The sequence below is a fragment of the Semicossyphus pulcher genome, unplaced genomic scaffold, assembly GCF_022749685.1.
Source record: "Semicossyphus pulcher isolate SPU_LCO1_2020_fin unplaced genomic scaffold, fSemPul1.0.p SCAF_5, whole genome shotgun sequence".
NCBI lineage: Eukaryota > Metazoa > Chordata > Actinopteri > Labriformes > Labridae > Semicossyphus > Semicossyphus pulcher.
Window position 1 is genome coordinate 33,625,001 of NW_027211726.1, and position 17,500 is coordinate 33,642,500.

General features: G+C 51.2%; 1 protein-coding gene across 4 annotated transcripts in view; it reads left to right on the top strand.

Moving 5' to 3' along the window:
* Positions 1 to 17,500, top strand: part of arhgef2a (Rho guanine nucleotide exchange factor (GEF) 2a) — a 29,165-nt gene that overhangs the window by 969 nt on the left and 10,696 nt on the right. For 2 of the 4 annotated variants that reach the window (XM_069681107.1, XM_069681110.1), the window contains exons 2-10: positions 9,916 to 10,078; positions 10,354 to 10,421; positions 11,329 to 11,392; positions 11,526 to 11,658; positions 12,416 to 12,525; positions 12,633 to 12,776; positions 12,864 to 13,114; positions 16,094 to 16,219; positions 17,228 to 17,345. In XM_069681107.1, coding sequence (XP_069537208.1) covers positions 9,916 to 10,078; positions 10,354 to 10,421; positions 11,329 to 11,392; positions 11,526 to 11,658; positions 12,416 to 12,525; positions 12,633 to 12,776; positions 12,864 to 13,114; positions 16,094 to 16,219; positions 17,228 to 17,345 — 1,177 coding nt within the window. Of the gene's footprint in view, positions 1 to 5,821; positions 5,889 to 9,915; positions 10,079 to 10,353; positions 10,422 to 11,328; positions 11,393 to 11,525; positions 11,659 to 12,415; positions 12,526 to 12,632; positions 12,777 to 12,863; positions 13,115 to 16,093; positions 16,220 to 17,227; positions 17,346 to 17,500 lie in introns of those variants that run through there. The other 2 variants (XM_069681109.1, XM_069681108.1) reach the window with 2 other exon arrangements.

The window sequence follows — 17,500 nt, forward strand, 5'->3', positions numbered from 1 at the left end:
TGTTGTACAGAAGTGAAGCTAACCCCCCCCCCGGAGCCGGCGCTGCCATCTTCTGTATCCAGAGTGTGTGCAGGTGTCCTCACCGTGTTTGAGCCCTCAGGTGTCCTCACTGTGTCGGAGCCCTCAGGTGTCGGAGCCGTGTCGGAGCCCTCAGGTGTCCTTGGCGTGTTGGATCCCTCAGGTGTCCTTGGCGTGTTGGATCCCTCAGGTGTCCTTGGCCTGATGGAGCTCTCAGGTGTCCTAGGCCTGTTGGAGCCCTCAGGTGTCCTTGGCGTGTCGGAGCCCTCAGGTGTCCTTGGCGTGTTGGAACCCTCAGGTGTCCTTGGCGTGTTGGAGCCCTCAGGTGTCCTTGGCGTGTTGGAGCCCTCAGGTGTCCTTGGCGTGTTGGAGCCCTCAGGTGTCCTTGGCGTGTTGGAGCCCTCAGGTGTCCTTGGCGTGTTGGAGCCCTCAGGTGTCCTTGGCGTGTTGGAGCCCTCAGGTGTCCTTGGCGTGTTGGACCCTCAGGTGTCCTTGGCGTGTTGGAGCCCTCAGGTGGGCTCAGTCTGCAGCAGAACAGCTTCTTGTGTCGGTCTGAAGCAGATATTCACGCTGATGGAAAGTTCAATGACTGTAGTGTTAGTGTTAGTTACGTCTCCTCTCGCCGTTCCTCCTCTACTCTGCTACTCGGGAACAGAACGCTGCAGGAGCCCCATTTGTCAACAGAGCTGTCAATCATGAGGCCATGCCCCCTTTTTATAGCATCAAATAACTAATTAAAAGTAAACTTGTCAGAAAAATGAACACTGTGACATAAATCAGCGTGATAAGAACTAACTATAATGACAGAAACCATGTTGGAGAAAAATGTATTTGACGTGTATTTTGATTTTATAGTTTGACTCATGTCCCATCTGTTAACATGGAGGAGGCGGGCTTTATGAGCTATACTGCAGCCAGTCAGCAGGGGGCGATAGAGAGGGTTTGGCTTCACTTTTATATGGCTTTCACATCAGGGACTCAGGCCCGGATCCGAGTACACTTGACCTCAAAGTCCGGTTCGTTTGGTGACTGTGAACAGTGTGTATGGTTCGTTGATACTGTGTGCGGGTCCACTTGAGGAGGCGGTCTCGAGTACGGTTCATGTGTACTCGGGTACGGTACGCATCCGGTGTGAAAGGTAACCGTACCAAACCACAGAAGTGGACCACTTTTTATAACGTCCATCTGATCCTCTGAACTGAACTGCCGGGCCTGGTACCGTAGGCGTGTAGGTGAGCGGGTCGCTCCTGAGATTTCCTCCAAAACATGAATAACAGCAGGCCCAGTGCGAAGGTCGGCTCCAGTGTGCGGGCTTGGCCTCATGTGATCTCACGCTTTCTACACAGAAACAATGTTCCGTATTGATGACACTCTTCTTCTTCTCCTTGTTTTCGAGGTGCATTACTGCCAACGTCTGCGTCAGAGTCCTGGGCAGGTGTGCTCAGGTACAGAACCAAATTATTCATGTGGAAGCTGACCAGTGGGGGAGAGGGGGGGGCACACAGGTACGGTACGAAGCGATCGTACCATTACAGAGCTGTCATGTCGGCCATCTTTGTAAACAGTCTGTGGTCTCACGTGGCAGCTCCAGGCCCACGCTGGCTCATGCTGATGATGTCATACACAGATTAAAGGACGTACATTTTTGAAGAGCAGCCTTAATGAATGGCCGCCGTGTGAAAATGGAGACTTCCAGTATATTTCCATCGCACATACTGTCCATACATCATTGTGACTGCAGGAGTTACAATCGCTGCTCTCTCCAGCTCTGTTGTTGGAGCTTCACATAAACAAGGAATCATGCAGAACAATGTCTGCGCTGCAGGAGCCTCCTACAGCGCTCGAAATAAACTGATTTTTACATGAATCATTTCAACACTTTCTGTGAGTCAGGAGCGCCCAGGAAAGGCCAGGATGGCTGCATGATGGGTAACTTGTCAGCTGAACTCGTCACCCTGCAGATTAAATATAGTTACAGTCTATATGATAAAAACAATATGAACCATCTGTGCTCACAGAGGCTCACAGAGGCTGGACAGCTGCTCCTCTGCTTATCCACTTGTTCAGCTCGACCCCGTGACAGGCAGTCACAAATATGTCGGCCAGGGAGGCTAAACTTAAATCTCCCAGGGTGCTTTGCTGTCCGGTAGGAATCAATCTGGGTAACTGGACCACCTCAGTCCCCACAGCGGCTTCAGCTGTCCTCAAAGTGGAACAGAAATCACACGGAGAGAGAGAGAGAGGGAGAGAGGGAGAGAGGGAGAGAGAGGGAGAGAGGGAGAAAGGGAGGGAGAGAGAGGGAGGGAGGGAGAGAGAGGGAGGGAGAGAGGGAGGGAGGGAGAGGGAGGGAGGGAGAGAGAGGGAGGGAGACAGGGAGAGGGAGAGAGGGAGGGAGGGAGAGGGAGGGAGGGAGAGAGGGAGGGAGACAGGGAGGGGGAGAGAGAGAGAGAGAGGGAGAGAGAGGGAGAGAGGGAGAAAGGGAGGGAGAGAGAGGGAGGGAGGGAGAGAGAGGGAGGGAGACAGGGAGACAGGGAGAGGGAGAGAGGGAGGGAGGGAGAGGGAGGGAGGGAGAGAGGGAGGGAGACAGGGAGGGGGAGAGAGAGAGAGAGAGGGAGAGGGAGAGAGGGAGAGAGGGAGGGAGAGGGAGAGAGAGGGAGAGGGAGGGAGAGAGACAGAGGGAGAGAGGGAGGGAGAGAGGGAGAGGGAGAGGGAGAGAGGGAGGGAGGGAGAGAGGGAGAGAGGGAGGGAGAGAGAGAGGGAGAGGGAGAGGGAGAGGGAGGGAGAGAGAGGGAGAGAGAGAGGGAGGGAGAGAGAGACAGGGAGAGAGAGAGAGAGAGAGAGAGAGAGGGAGAGAGAGAGAGAGAGAGAGAGACAGGGAGAGAGAGAGGGGGAGAGAGGGAGAGAGAGGGAGGGGGAGAGAGAGAGAGGGAGAAGGGGAGAGAGGGAGAGGGAGAGAGAGAGGGAGAGAGAGACAGGGAGAGAGAGAGAGACAGGGAGAGAGAGAGGGGGAGAGAGGGAGAGAGAGGGAGGGGGAGAGAGAGAGAGGGAGAGAGAGAGAGAAGGGGAGAGAGGGAGAGGGAGAGAGAGAGGGAGAGAGAGAGGGGGAGACAGCAGGTGATTTAATGAACATCAGGACCCGGCTGAGCGGGGACAGGTGTCCAGGTCACAGCCCGTCCTCGCTCACGTTTAAAGGAGCAGTCCGTGACTCAGTCCGAGACCTTCAGCACTCACACATCAAACTTTGATCTCACAAACGTTGTGCACATGCTTGAGGTCCTTTTAGAGCACCTGAGTCATGCAGGCTGAATTTCACCTGCATCTTAAACTATATCTCTCTTCACCTACGGCAGCTCAAACCTTCTGGAGCATCTTGGTCATGAGCGGCTAAGAGGCTAAAGCTGGAGCGTTCCAACATGATCGTGGCATCATGCTAAGACATCGTTCTGACAGAGATAAAGAGACAGGAAGTCATTGATTGACTCATCACATTATTCAGTTATCGGACGAGAAATGAGGCAAAGACCGGGAAAAGGAAGCAACAAGTCGAGACACTCATTTAGAAAAATAACAAGTGTTTCTATTTTCTTCAGTTCTAATTCTAGTTAATGTCTCGAGCTGAAACTGTCACTGTGATCGTTTCCGCGTTGCGTCTCTCAGCAGGAGACTCTCTCTTTAACTGAAGTCCTTCTGCCTGCCATGTCAGCGGAGGAACGAGGAGGAGGCTGCAGAAATAGCAATCAAGTCCTGCTCCGAGGCCGAGTATTTATAGTCCTGAAGCTCTCCTGAAGCGAGTCCTGGGAGCTCTGCAGCACACAGACCGCGAGTTACAGGACAGAGAGACAGGCCTCATCACAGGTGCAGGCTCGAGCCTAACGCATGGTGGGGCTTCCTGTCACAGCACGAGGACCGATGATCCGTGGGGAGACTTTACTAAACGTCTTTTAAACTCTAAGGGCAAAGGTGAGAGGGGTAGAAGCATCAGGTCTTTGTTGCCCCTCAAACATTGGACATTTATCACAATGCTACAACAAAACAAACACATATAGATGTTTCTGTGCAAAGCATCAAACCATGTGAGTTTGAGCCGCGCTGCAGGCCGGGCGCAGGAGGAGTGGGAGTGACTGATCCGTGTAGAAGAAGCTCAACTGGTTTAAAGTGAGTCTGCTGAGGGAGGGGGGGTTCTGCACAAAGCTATCAGAGCCAGGCAGGATGAAAAGCTCTCACTGTGTCTGTGGAGCCTCTCATGGTCGCTCGTGTGCGATTCTTTCTGTCAGGTTTCACTTACAGGAGGTAGCTTTAGCTGCAAAGTCCTCATCTATAGAAAATATCTAACCTCCTCTGAACTATTAACAGCACAGGTGAGGTCTAACAGGTGTGCTTTGGTTCAGTGCTTCTGAAGCAGAAGGAGGGAGTCCACAGTAGAAAGGACACGTGTGAAGATGAAGCTGCGTGTTCCTGTTTAAACTCTGGATCAGCACCGTTCACACACCTGTCGTACAAAACGATGACTGAAGGAACTCTAACTCATCTTAACCACCTTAAACACATCCTCATCCTCAGGTCGCTTCTGAATGAGGTGTATGAGAGTGACATCATCCTCTTCAGGATCGCTCTCTTCAATTAACAAGCTCAGATTAAAGTAACAAAGGAAACATAAACAAAGAGTAAACATAAACAAAGAGTTACAAACGATGCACAGTCACCAACAAGGTCAAGGTCAAGGTCAAGGTATCAAGGTAACAAAACAACAATGAAGCTCTCGGGGACGTTTCTTTGGTCCTCCCGCTTTTGAGGGAAAGAAGAGGAGAGACAGGTCTGCAGGCGGGCTTTGGATGTTGGTGCAGGTGAGGTGATGCAGGTGAGGTGGTGCAGGTGAGGTGGTGCAGGTGTGGTGGTGCAGGTGAGGTGATGCAGGTGTGGTGGTGCAGGTGTGGTGATGCAGGTGTGGTGGTGCAGGTGTGGTGGTGCAGGTGAGGTGGTGCAGGTGAGGTGGTGCAGGTGAGGTGGAGACGTGATTTAACCCCTTTGGGTGCGTCGGATCAGCTGTTTCTCACCTCCTGTACTCTTATTATTGAGTTGTGTCTGTTCAGCGTCACAGACGTGAGAGCGGTTCAGTCTCAGCAGGCCCGCTCACAGGAAGGCCCAGAAGGCCCTGAAAGGTAGTTTGGGTCAAAAGGTCGCTCCACCTCCTCGTATCCTCCGTCCTCCTTTGGCGTCCTGATTCATGCAGGTCACGTGTGTTTGGCTCAAACCTTTTTAAGGACATGTTATCAAACTAAAATGTAATCGTTGCTTATATTTAAGATGAACAAGGTTATTGCTGTCTGTGCCCCCCCTGCCCCCCCGCCCTGTGTCTTCAGTCACAACATGTCTGTCTCTGTCTTTCTCGTGTGTTTCTGAGTCTTTCAGCACATATTCAGTTCACATCATATTTTCAGTGTGTTCAGTTTCTGGTCTAAAGTTTCCAAAAGCTACAATATGCTGCTGCAACAAGTCTGACTCAGGTGTTAGTAAGAGACAGGTAAACCGTTTACTCTGCTTCTCTCAAGGTGCAAACACGTCGTCAGGCGTCGCAGGCGTCGCAGGCGTCGCAGGCGTCGCAGGCGTCTGTAGATCAGCTGTGTGTCGGGGTGTTGAAATCAGCCGCTGTGACTTCTGCTTTCACATCGTGGTCATGTGATCGTCACAGGAGCTTCTTCCTCTCTGAGAGAGAAACTGCACAAAAACAGGACAGAAATAAAGTCACAGGAAATGACAGAGCTCGGGAGCCCCTGATTTCATGGTTAGGAGACCCCAGAGGTCATCACAGAGCCGAGACTGCCGCAGCCTGCAGCCGAGGCGGACGTACTCTGACGGGAATGTCACTGACGGTGAGAAGGAAGAGTCGCGGCTCCTCGAGTCGTGACTGTCTGAGAGAAAGTCTTTTTTTATGTGTTTGTTTAAAATGGTCGATGTCAGAGCTAGCATAGCATAGCATAGCATAGCATAGCATACCTGAGCTAACAACTTTGCTAACAGATTTATGGCTTAAGCCATGCAGGTCAGTATTTACTGAGAGCCTGAAACAGACGAATTATCAGCCTTTGTAATTACATGTCGGTCGTTACACTGTTGTTCAGCGTTGTTCTGGTTGTTCTTTGCTTCCTGTTGTTGCACACAGCTCAGGGAGGTATGATTGAAACATGAAACATTAAAGAACCACAGCTCTTTAGAAGTGTTTTAAGTGTTTATCAAAAAAGTGTCAATCACAGGGCCGACACACACACAGACGAACTGTCACACTCACACCTACGGGAACCTACCGAGCAGGTGTTTGGACTGTGGGAGGAAGCCCGATGTCACATTCTCTCAAGAATAGCTGAAGAATAAGGTTCTCTCATGCAGCAGTAAAAACTACATTTCCTACAAGTGATTCAGTGGGCCCAGATCAATGAGCTCTACAGGTCTGTACACGATCAGCTGTAACATTATGACCACCTGCCTGATGTTGTGTAGGCCCCCTTTTGCTCAGATTAATCAGTCACAGTGGCATAACGTCGTGCCGTGTTTTGGTCGGGAGCAATGACTGTATATATAGAAGGACGACGCGTCTCCATCTGCTCCCATTGTACGTAATTGATGCCAAAACAGCCCCTGTGATAGGCGCTGCCATCTTGCAATGGTGACGTCATACGGAGCCAGAGTCTGCGCAGTAGAGATCGGCGAGTGAAGCGGCCGTAGCCACTTCCGCTAACCCAAACACACACTTAACTTACAGCAAGGATCCCGCACGCCGGTGTGTTTAACAGCAGAACAGCTTCTTGTGTTGGTCTGAGGTTAAAGTTCACAGGTATGGAAACTTCAATGACTGTAGTGATTGTTTTAGTTACGTCTCCTCTCACCGTTCGTCCTCCGCTCTGCTCACCCGGAACTGATCGACTGCAGGAGCTGTATTGGTCAACAGAGCTGTCAATCATCATTTTGACAGCATCAAATAACTAATTAAAAGTAAACTTGTCAGTAAAATGAACACTGTGACATAAATCAGCAGGATAAGAACTAACTATAATGACAGAAACCATGTTGGAGAAAAATGTATTTGACGTGTATTTTGATTTTACAGTTTGACTCATGTCCCATCTGTTAACATGGAGGAGGCGGGCTTTATGAGCTATACTGCAGCCAGTCAGCAGGGGGCGATAGAGAGGGCATGGCTTCACTTTTAGGGAGCTGTCATGTTGGCCATCTTTTTATACAGTCTGTGGTCGGGAGACTGGCAACACTACAAGTATGACCCCGACCAATCATCGTTCAATATCTTGCGCGAGTACGTAGGTCATCGGGGAGGCGGGACAAGAAATTGTCAGTCACACATTTAGGCATCAGAGCACTCTGTCATCTTACTGGTCAACGTCAGGGAACACGTCGTAGGAGATGTCAGACCAGGAAGGACAATACAAAAAGTTCTGACATGCTGGTCGGGGTGTCACGGAGCGTCCAGGACGCAGCATCGCTGTTCTTCAGTTATGTTACACTACACGTCCGTTCATCGGTCCCCATGTTCATAATCGGGCCTGACGCTGGAGATTTGTCGGACACGACCAAATCGTGTAAAAATCGCAGGCCGGGAACACTCCACAAGAGCTGCAGGTCTGGAGATGCTCCGAGCCAGTCGTCCTGGTCAAAGTCGCTCACGTCCACACATTTTTTCTGCTTCCAACTTTAACTTTAAGGACTAAGTGTTCACTTGCCTCGAAATATCCCCCCCCCCTACTGGCAGGGGCCATGGTAACGAGATAATCGATGTTACTCACTGGACCTGCCAGAGTCTTAATGTTTCTGCATTATGGTCTGTCAGGCTGAACAGATGTTTTATTTTCCATTTCACTTCAAACCATCCATGTTTACATGTATGAGCTGACTCCCTCTGGTGGCCATAGCAACGATCAGTTTATATGTTTGTGTCACACTTTGAACATCGATGCAGCCTGTGGTCGGATATATAACACGTTTACTGGCTTTGCTAAACACACGCGTGCACGTTTTTATTTTCTTCATGGGTTTAAAATGTTTGTATTTATGTGTGAAACAAATAATATTAATTCTAACTACAGCAGTGGACGTCAGGGTTAGGGTTAGGTCAGGGTTGGGTCAGACAGACAGGGAGGGGTCAGACAGACAGGGACAGGTCCGACAGACGGGAGAGGTCAGACAGACAGGTCTAAAAATGTAACTTCCCAGGGTTTGCCCCTTTAAGCTGAAGAGAGAGAAGAAGAAGAAGAAGAAGACTTGTGTCAGAGCTCTGATAGTTATTCTCTGAGCAGAGGGCGTAGGTGTTACATTGGGTGTTAGCACCCACCAACTATCCCTTCTGCTCGTGTGTCACAGAGGCGTGCGTGCACGTGTCAGTTGATGGATGAGTCCTCGGCCTCTCAGGTGCTGAACTGTGTCTGTCTCATGGGTGCAGGTGTGTCCTCCCTGTCCTCCTTCACAAAGTGTCGGTGATGTACGGGTTGACAGATTCTGATGCTCACGTCAGTAGAAAGTTCCCAGACTTCCAACAGTCCCCGAGCTGATCCATGCTGTGACCGTTTCACATTCGTCCACTACAAACAGGAAGGCCCATGAAACTCATTCCCAGCGTGACAATGAAGACAGCCAGCTGAAGAGTAAATGGATCTCTGACGGATGTTGGAGTCAGAGGAGGATACTGCTCCTGCAGAAAAGCTGGTCCATGTGAGGGTGTGGGATCAGGCCGATGACTCGATGCAGACGTCAGGATGAACAAGCAGAGAACTTCCCACACTGCAGATCAATAATCTGAGTAACACCAGCGCTGATCCTCAAACCAACGCATGAGTTTATCTGTCGCTCTGATGTTTGTGGTGACGCGGCTGAAAGGCACCGACAGACTCAGTTTTAGATTTAAGCTTCAGGTGGATGATCCTGTCTGTGAAGGTTACAGTCAAACACTGTGGACCTCTCGTATCTTGAACAAGAGCACCTGAGCTCTCGACTGAGCTTACAGGTGCAGGACAGCTGTCTATATACAGTCTGTTCCGGCTCAGAGGGAGCTGTGTGTAAAGTCTCCGTCCTGCTGTCAGTCGTGTCCTGCAGTATCCGTGCAGCATCCAGGCAAAGTCACAAAGTCAGCTGTTTCTGTGCTAAGCTAACTGAAGCTAACCTCATATTTGCTCCAGTGTGTGAATCAGTGGGATGGGGAATGTGTTGCTGCTGCTCATCGTCCATGTGTGCTGCTTCGCTCGACGCCTCCACGCTGCAGTGTCCCTCTCTGTCTGTCTGTCTGTCTGTTACCTCCTCTTCAACATGTGACGACTGTCCTGTGTGATGCGACCTGATGGAGGCACTGAGGAAGCAGCTTTGGTACCACTTATTGTTCATTAAGGCTGAAATCAGGAGACGCTCAGTGATGCACAGAGCTAACGTAACAAGCCAGTTTGAAAATGTGGAGAAGAACTGATGACTGTGTAAATGTAGGAGGGAAGTTGTTACAGTGAAATAAGTGATGTAACAGGGACCCCTGGTTCACTGCGGAGCTGCTCTGAGGGACAGATGTCTCTGCTGACTGCGGCCTGTCTGAGCTGCTTCCTCTCGCTGCACCTGTGACCTCACCATCTCTGGGCCTGCAGCAGTTTGACTCACCTTTCCCTCCTGTTAATGTCGACTCTCACAGTTACAGTTAGGTAATGATCCTGATGTCACACCTGTGGACGGTGAAGTCAGTTCTCCTGACCCCTCAGGTAGTTTGATACAGCCCCAGTGCAGCAGTGATGCTGTAACCATGGCAACTCGCTTCTCTTCAGGCCCATGAGGCAATGTGCAGATGACCGAACTTCTGCTTCCTCTTTGAACACTCCCTCTGATGAGCTTTGTATGTCTGTCTTTTGTCTCCCCCAGAACAAAGAGAGAGAGCGGATGAGGGAGCGAGAGAAGGCGGCGAGGGAGAGGGAGGCTCGTTACAGCAACGGTCACCTCTTCACCTCTCTGACGGTGTCAGGGACCACGCTGTGCTCCGCCTGCAACAAGAGCATCACCGCCAAGGAGGCGCTCAGCTGCCCCAGTGAGTCACACTGACACTGTCTGCATGAGCAGGGAGCAAGACATGCATGAGAGTGGAGGAGAAGTGAGAGTTCAGACACTGATGTACACACACACACTCACACACACACACACACACACACGCACACACACACACACACACACACACACACACACACACACACAGAGAACACGATCTGTCCTCTTTGCGCTCGTGTAGTCTTGTTGTAAAACACAGAAGTTTAAACAGTTTTGACGTCTTTCTTTTTCTTTGCTTTCATGTCTTTATTTTCCCAGCATGCAATGTGACCATCCACAACCGCTGCAGAGACACTCTGCCCAACTGTGCGAAGATGAAACAGAGGGTAAGACACACCTTTGTGTTGAGTCGTGTATATTTACTGTACATGTTCAGTGTTACTCTTCTACTGTGATGTCTGCACATGAACTAAACAGTCTAACTGCTGTAACATGTTTCCTCCAAAGGCCCCTAAACCACAGACTGACACTGTCAGATGTTTAAACCTGTGATCATGGATGAGACATGTCACAGGTCACCAGAACATTCATACATAGAGAGTCACACCATGTTCTGCTGCTCCGACAGCTCAGAATATGAACTTTATTTAAATAAACACGAGCAGATAAACGAACTGAAACGATGGAGGTGAATCAAAGAAGCAAGAAACTTTGAGAGCGGCTGAGTTAGAACATGAAAGGGACTGATGCTCTCACCATCACATTATGTTTAACATGTGTTATGGTCTGTACGTATCCTTCAGAAGGGAAACACTTCTTCATGCAGGACTCACCTGTGACGTGTTTCAGCTCATCGAGCGTCTCCCAGTCTGAATCATCAGTGAGAGACGTTCGGTGACTCACAGCCTCTCAGTGATGCTCACCGTGTCTGAACTCTGTGTTTCTCTTAATCAGCTGATTAAATCACACCTGAGCAAAGGTGCAGGTTACCTGAAGTCATCCGGAGCTATGCTGCATTAAACCAACTCTTCACACAGCTGATGTCTAAAGATGCTACAGATCATGATGTGAGATGAGTAACTGCGTCCAGAACCAGAGGAGGTCTCTGGACGGGACGCGGGGCTGAGGAGATGAACCTCCAGGAGACAGGACATAGATATATAAGTCCAGAAACAAATCAGTGAATGTTTACAGACAGGAAACATGGCTGCTGTTTGATGAGCTGCTTTAAGCTCTGCAGAGGTGTTTTATATTTCCATGGTGCAAACTGATCTGTGTCCTTCATCATCACAGCAGCAGAAAACCGTTCTGATGAGGAACAACTCGTCCCTGCAGAACGTCTCACTGCGCACAAAGAGTGAGACCTGCTTCTTCCTCCTCCTGATTTATCCTCCTGAACCTGCTGCTCTGGTTCTCATTATTCTCCTTCCTCCTACACCCTCCTCCTCCTCTTCTCTCTCCTCTACCTCAAACATTCATTAACTCCTCAGCTCCAGGAATGCGCGAGCGTCCGACCTCAGCCATCTACCCGTCTGAAAGCTTCAGACAGACCCTGCTGGGGTCACGCAGAGGTCGCTCCGGCCTCTCGCTGTCCAAGAGCGTCTCCACCAACAACATCTCCGGGTGAGCCTCACACTGCTCCTGTCCGGGGGAGGATAAGGTTCAGTCTAACCCTCCTCCTGTGTTACTGAGAGTCGTCTTGTATAAGATTGCATCTCTATTGTTGCAGACAGGTCTGAATGAAACAGCCTCTCGTTGACCTCATGACCTGCATGAACACTAAACCAAAGAGTAGATTAAACAGCAGCAGTTAAAGGAGTCATTCATGTCACTTCAATAAATCTAACAGCGTCTCTGTGCTCACCCTCTCACCCTCTCACCCTCTCACCCTCTCTCTTACTGCGTGCCTCATTCTGTCACATGTACACAGCTGTCAATCATGCAGCATCATCAGGCTCTATTGATCCATTAAACACAGTCCATCCTGCAAACTGACTCATCTTTATTCTTGTTTGATTGTTTGGCTCTGAGTGACAGCGTGACCCTCGACCTGAAGTGTTTCTGGTAGTTGGTTCATGTGGGCGTGGCCTATTTTTATTATTTCCTGTCTCAATTTACTGTGAGCTGGAACGTGCAAGAGACATGACACTCAACATGATCCTAGTGGGCCTGAAGGCGGCGCTGTAGTCTACAGTCATAAGATGTGATCCCATTCAAAAGGAGCATGTTTTCATTTCCTCTGAGTCAAGATGAATGAATGAATATCAAAGCTCAGTTGAAATCTAAACCATGGCCTCCTGCTGCTCTGTTCAGGCTACATGTGCAGAGATGGAGCAGCATCACTGACAGTTTCCTGTTGTCGTTGTCGTTGTCGTTGTAGGACCCTGAATGATGACTCTCCTCTCGGGCTGCGCAGGATCCTGTCCCAGTCCACTGACTCCCTCAGCTTCAGGAACAGAGCCATATCCATGGAGTCTCTGAACGACGACGGTAACCGAGCAGCTCCTGTTCATCATGCGATGCTCCGATAAAAGGAGGATTTCTTTACAGTGTTACTGTGACGTGCTTCTCTTAAGCTGCTGGTTTGTCCTGTTCAGGAGAGATCTACTACACGTCGATCGTGGAGGACATGGAGTACGAGGCTCAGGACTTTAAGGCGGACTCGTGGAGCATGGCGGTGGACAGCAGCTACCTGCAGACGCACCGCAAGAACGTCATCAAGAGGCAGGACGTCATCTACGGTGAGAGAACATCCTCCATCTTCAGCAGCAGTTGATTCATTCCTCCTCATGTTCTGATCACTCACTGCCTCTCTGTGTCCGGCTCAGAGCTGATCCAGACCGAGCTGCACCACATGCGCACCCTGCACATCATGGAGCGGGTGTTCAGGCAGGGCATGCTGGAGGAGCTGCAGCTGGACCCGAGCACGGTGCACGCCATGTTCCCCTGCCTGGACCAGCTCACCAGGATACACTCTCACTTCCTCGCACAGCTTCTGCTGCGACGCAACCTCAGCCTGCATCCCGGATCCAACCGCAACTTCACCATCTACCAGCTGGGGGACATTCTGCTGGAGCAGGTGACTGACACACTGACACACACCACACAGCAGCAGACACACAGACACCACAGGCAGACAGGGACAGACAGGTGCAGGGACAGACAGGTGCATTGACGGGGACAGGGACAGGGACAGGGACAGGGACAGGGACAGGTGCAGGTGCAGGAACAGGGACAGGGACAGGTGCAGGGACAGGGACAGGTGCAGGAACAGGGAAAGGTGCAGGGACAGGGACAGGGACAGGTGCAGGGACAGGGACAGGTGCAGGAACAGGGAAAGGTGCAGGGACAGGGACAGGGACAGGTGCAGGAACAGGGACAGGGACAGGTGCAGGGACAGGGACAGGTGCAGGGACAGGGAAAGGGACAGGTGCAGGGACAGGGACAGGTGCAGGGACAGGGACAGGGACAGGTGCAGGGACAGGGACAGGGACAGGGACAGGGACAGGGACAGGTGCAGGAACAGGGACAGGGACAGGTGCAGGAACAGGGACAGGGACAGGTGCAGGGACAGGGACAGGGACAGGGACAGGGACAGGTGCAGGGACAGGGACAGGTGCAGGAACAGGGACAGGGACAGGTGCAGGGACAGGGACAGGTGTAGGAACAGGTGCAGGGACAGGTGCAGGGACAGGTGCAGGGACAGGGACAGGGACAGGGACAGGGACAGGTGCAGGGACAGGTGCAGGGACAGGGACAGGTGCAGGGACAGGTGCAGGTGCAGGGACAGGGACAGGGACAGGTGCAGGGACAGGGACAGGGACAGGGACAGGGACAGGTGCAGGAACAGGGACAGGGACAGGTGCAGGGACAGGGACAGGGACAGGGACAGGGACAGGGACAGGTGCAGGGACAGGCACAGGGACAGGGACAGGTGCAGGAACAGGGACAGGGACAGGTGCAGGGACAGGGACAGGGACAGGGACAGGGACAGGTGCAGGGACAGGGACAGGTGCAGGAACAGGGACAGGGACAGGGACAGGTGCAGGGACAGGGACAGGTGTAGGAACAGGTGCAGGGACAGGTGCAGGGACAGGGACAGGGACAGGTGCAGGGACAGGTGCAGGGACAGGGACAGGTGCAGGTGCAGGTGCAGGGACAGGGACAGGTGCAGGGACAGGGACAGGGACAGGTGCAGGGACACCAGGGACAGGTGCAGGAACAGGTGCAGGGACAGGTGCAGGGACAGGGACAGGGACAGGGACAGGTGCAGGGACAGGGACAGGGACAGGTGCAGGGACAGGGACAGGGACAGGTGCAGGGACAGGTGCAGGTGCAGGGACAGGGACAGGTGCAGGGACAGGGACAGGGACAGGTGCAGGGACACCAGGGACAGGTGCAGGGACAGGGACAGGTGTAGGAACAGGTGCAGGGACAGGTGCAGGGACAGGTGCAGGGACAGGGACAGGGACAGGGACAGGGACAGGGACAGGGACAGGTGCAGGGACAGGGACAGGGACAGGTGCAGGGACAGGTGCAGGTGCAGGGACAGGGACAGGTGCAGGAACAGGGACAGGGACAGGTGCAGGGACACCAGGGACAGGTGCAGGAACAGGTGCAGGGACAGGTGCAGGGACAGGGACAGGGACAGGGACAGGGACAGGGACAGGTGCAGGGACAGGGACAGGGACAGGTGCAGGGACACCAGGGACAGGTGCAGGAACAGGTGCAGGGACACCAGGGACAGGTGCAGGAACAGGTGCAGGGACAGGGACAGGGACAGGTGCAGGGACAGGGACAGGGACAGGTGCAGGGACAGGTGCAGGGACAGGTGCAGGTGCAGGGACAGGGACAGGTGCAGGTGCAGGGACACCAGGGACAGGTGCAGGAACAGGTGCAGGGACAGGTGCAGGGACAGGGACAGGGACAGGGACAGGTGCAGGGACAGGGACAGGTGTAGGAACAGGTGCAGGGACAGGGACAGGAACAGGGACAGGTGCAGGGACAGGGACAGGTTGAGGGACCACGACTCATCCCTCTGAGGCCTGCAGAGCACCTGCACCAAAACCTGTTACTGTAACAACCATTACATGACTGGATTGGTATACTGAATGATTAACACATTTATACATACCCTGTATGAACTTTTACCAACATTTATCAAACACTGTATCTGCTACATCCTGCTGTAAACATCAACATAAATATCATTTAAAGTAAATAATGATTGTAGTCAGATTTAAACGTGATCGTTCAGGAGCTTCTCACATCTGGTTGAGCTGTCACAGTCTCTGCTTCTCCTGCTTCTCTGCCTTATGAAGGACGGAGTCACAAACACATGATGATTGTTTCATCACTGCTGACACTGAAACATTTAGTATATGAGCCGTGATCTGTGTGTCTCTGCTGTTTGGAGCAGTAACACGGTTTGATTATTTATCCGTTTGTGAATATGTTGTGGACCAGCGTGAAGATTAACGACATCTGAAGAGACATGTTGTTCTGCTGTATAAACGTCAGCGTAGTGCAGTGAATGAACCGAGCTGCAGACTCACCTTGTTTACAGGGACACAGAGTGACGGCTGTCTCATGGGAACGACTCGTCTGCAGGTTGACAGTGAAACACGTGATATCTATTATTGGACAAAATGATTGGTAGGGTGACTTCTGCATATTGGTAGGGACGTGTCTCTATATCCCTACCCCATTCTACGCCCATGTCTCAGTAGATGTGTTCAACATAATCCTTGATGGGTCAAAGGTCGTCCACTAAAAGTTCTTGTTGTTTCCACTGACAGGCTCAGATTGTTATTCTAAGTGTGTGACAACATGACAGAAAGGATCCCTACAGAGATAGACCTTTTTGTTACAGAGGAAGATGATTGTTTTAACCACACACAGACGTTACATCGCTCTCTGCACACACACCACTTACTTACTAGTTACTGTGATGAAACAGCCTTTCCTTCACGTTTAAGCTCTCTCACTCCCGTTTAACCCTTGTGTGTGTGTGTGTGTGTGTGTGTGTGTGTGTGTGTGTGTGTGTGTGTTCTGACAGTTCTCCGGTCAGTGTGCAGATGACATGAGGAAGACCTACGCTGAGTTCTGCAGCCGACACCTGAAGGCTGTCAAACTGTACAAAGAGCTGCTGGCCAGAGACAAGAGGTTCCAGTGCTTCATACGGGTGAGACACACACGGCGTTACACACATACACACACACACACACATGCGCACACACACACACACACACACACACACACACACACACACATACACACATACAAGATGCATTCACAAGGACAGCACATGTTGAATCATCAGTTCTAAGAGTTTTAAACATTATGGATTTGATTTTTATTCAGTTTCAGTCTTTCACAGTAGACCAGTTTTTACACATGTCCGTACGGTGTGTGTGCGTCTGTGCAAGTATATATTCTATCTGTGCCATAGCTCAACAACAGATTTGGTTACCCATTATTAAACAACAGCTAACATTAGCACTAGCATTAGCTGCTTCCTAGCTTCCTCTGCTTTTTGCACAGGTGCGTCTGCAGGACGTGGTGATGTTTCCTATAAACCCTGTATTAGACATATATGGTCATAGAGGAAATGAATGGTATTTGCGTTGACACTGCATCTTATAGTAAACTTTTGGACACTGTTGATTCTCTTCAGGTTCGTGCTGTAACTATTGGAAAAGCAGCAGGAGAGAGCACGACACTCTGGAGCCTGTGTGCGCTCTCCATTGGCCCCGCCCCCGCCCACCCTTCATTCTAGTATGCACATTCACCAAAAGTATCTGGGACTTTGTCTCCCAGAGGCTACAGAGGCTCCTCCTGCCCTTTGTTGTCTGCTTTTCGACCAAGGTCTGTAGACCTTTAAAGATTAGACAGAAGAGCCTGCTGACCTCTGACCTCTTCTGAATGCTGTGAGCACTGAGGTCATGAAACCTACTGGGCCCATGAAAAACAGCCTGAGAGGTTAGGGACACATTATTGCCCCAAACAGATTAGCAGTGTGAGGAAGGGAAAGGGTTAAAGGTCAACTTAACGTAACGCGGTTTTCTCAAATCAGATGGATCCTCACTGTAACACTGTAACTGATGTTTCCGGTTCATTTATCTCACATATCTTAACGAGGAGGTTTTAACAGGATGGTTTTGTCTGTGTGTTTCTCTCTGCCTCTGTGCAGAGGGTGAGTCGGGGCCCGTTGCTGCGTTGCCATGGTGTTCAGGAGTGCATCCTGTTGGTGACTCAGCGGATCTCCAAGTATCCTGTTCTCGTCCAGAGGATCCTGGACAACAGCACCGGTGAATCAGCCACAGCACATCACCGTGACTTTATTATTAATCCACTTATTGTTTGTCACATCGTAAAGCTCTGCTTCAGTACAACAAGTCACAGCAGGGAGCCTCAGGCCTGTGCACACGAGCGGGCAGGAGCAAACAGATGTTTCTGTTTGACA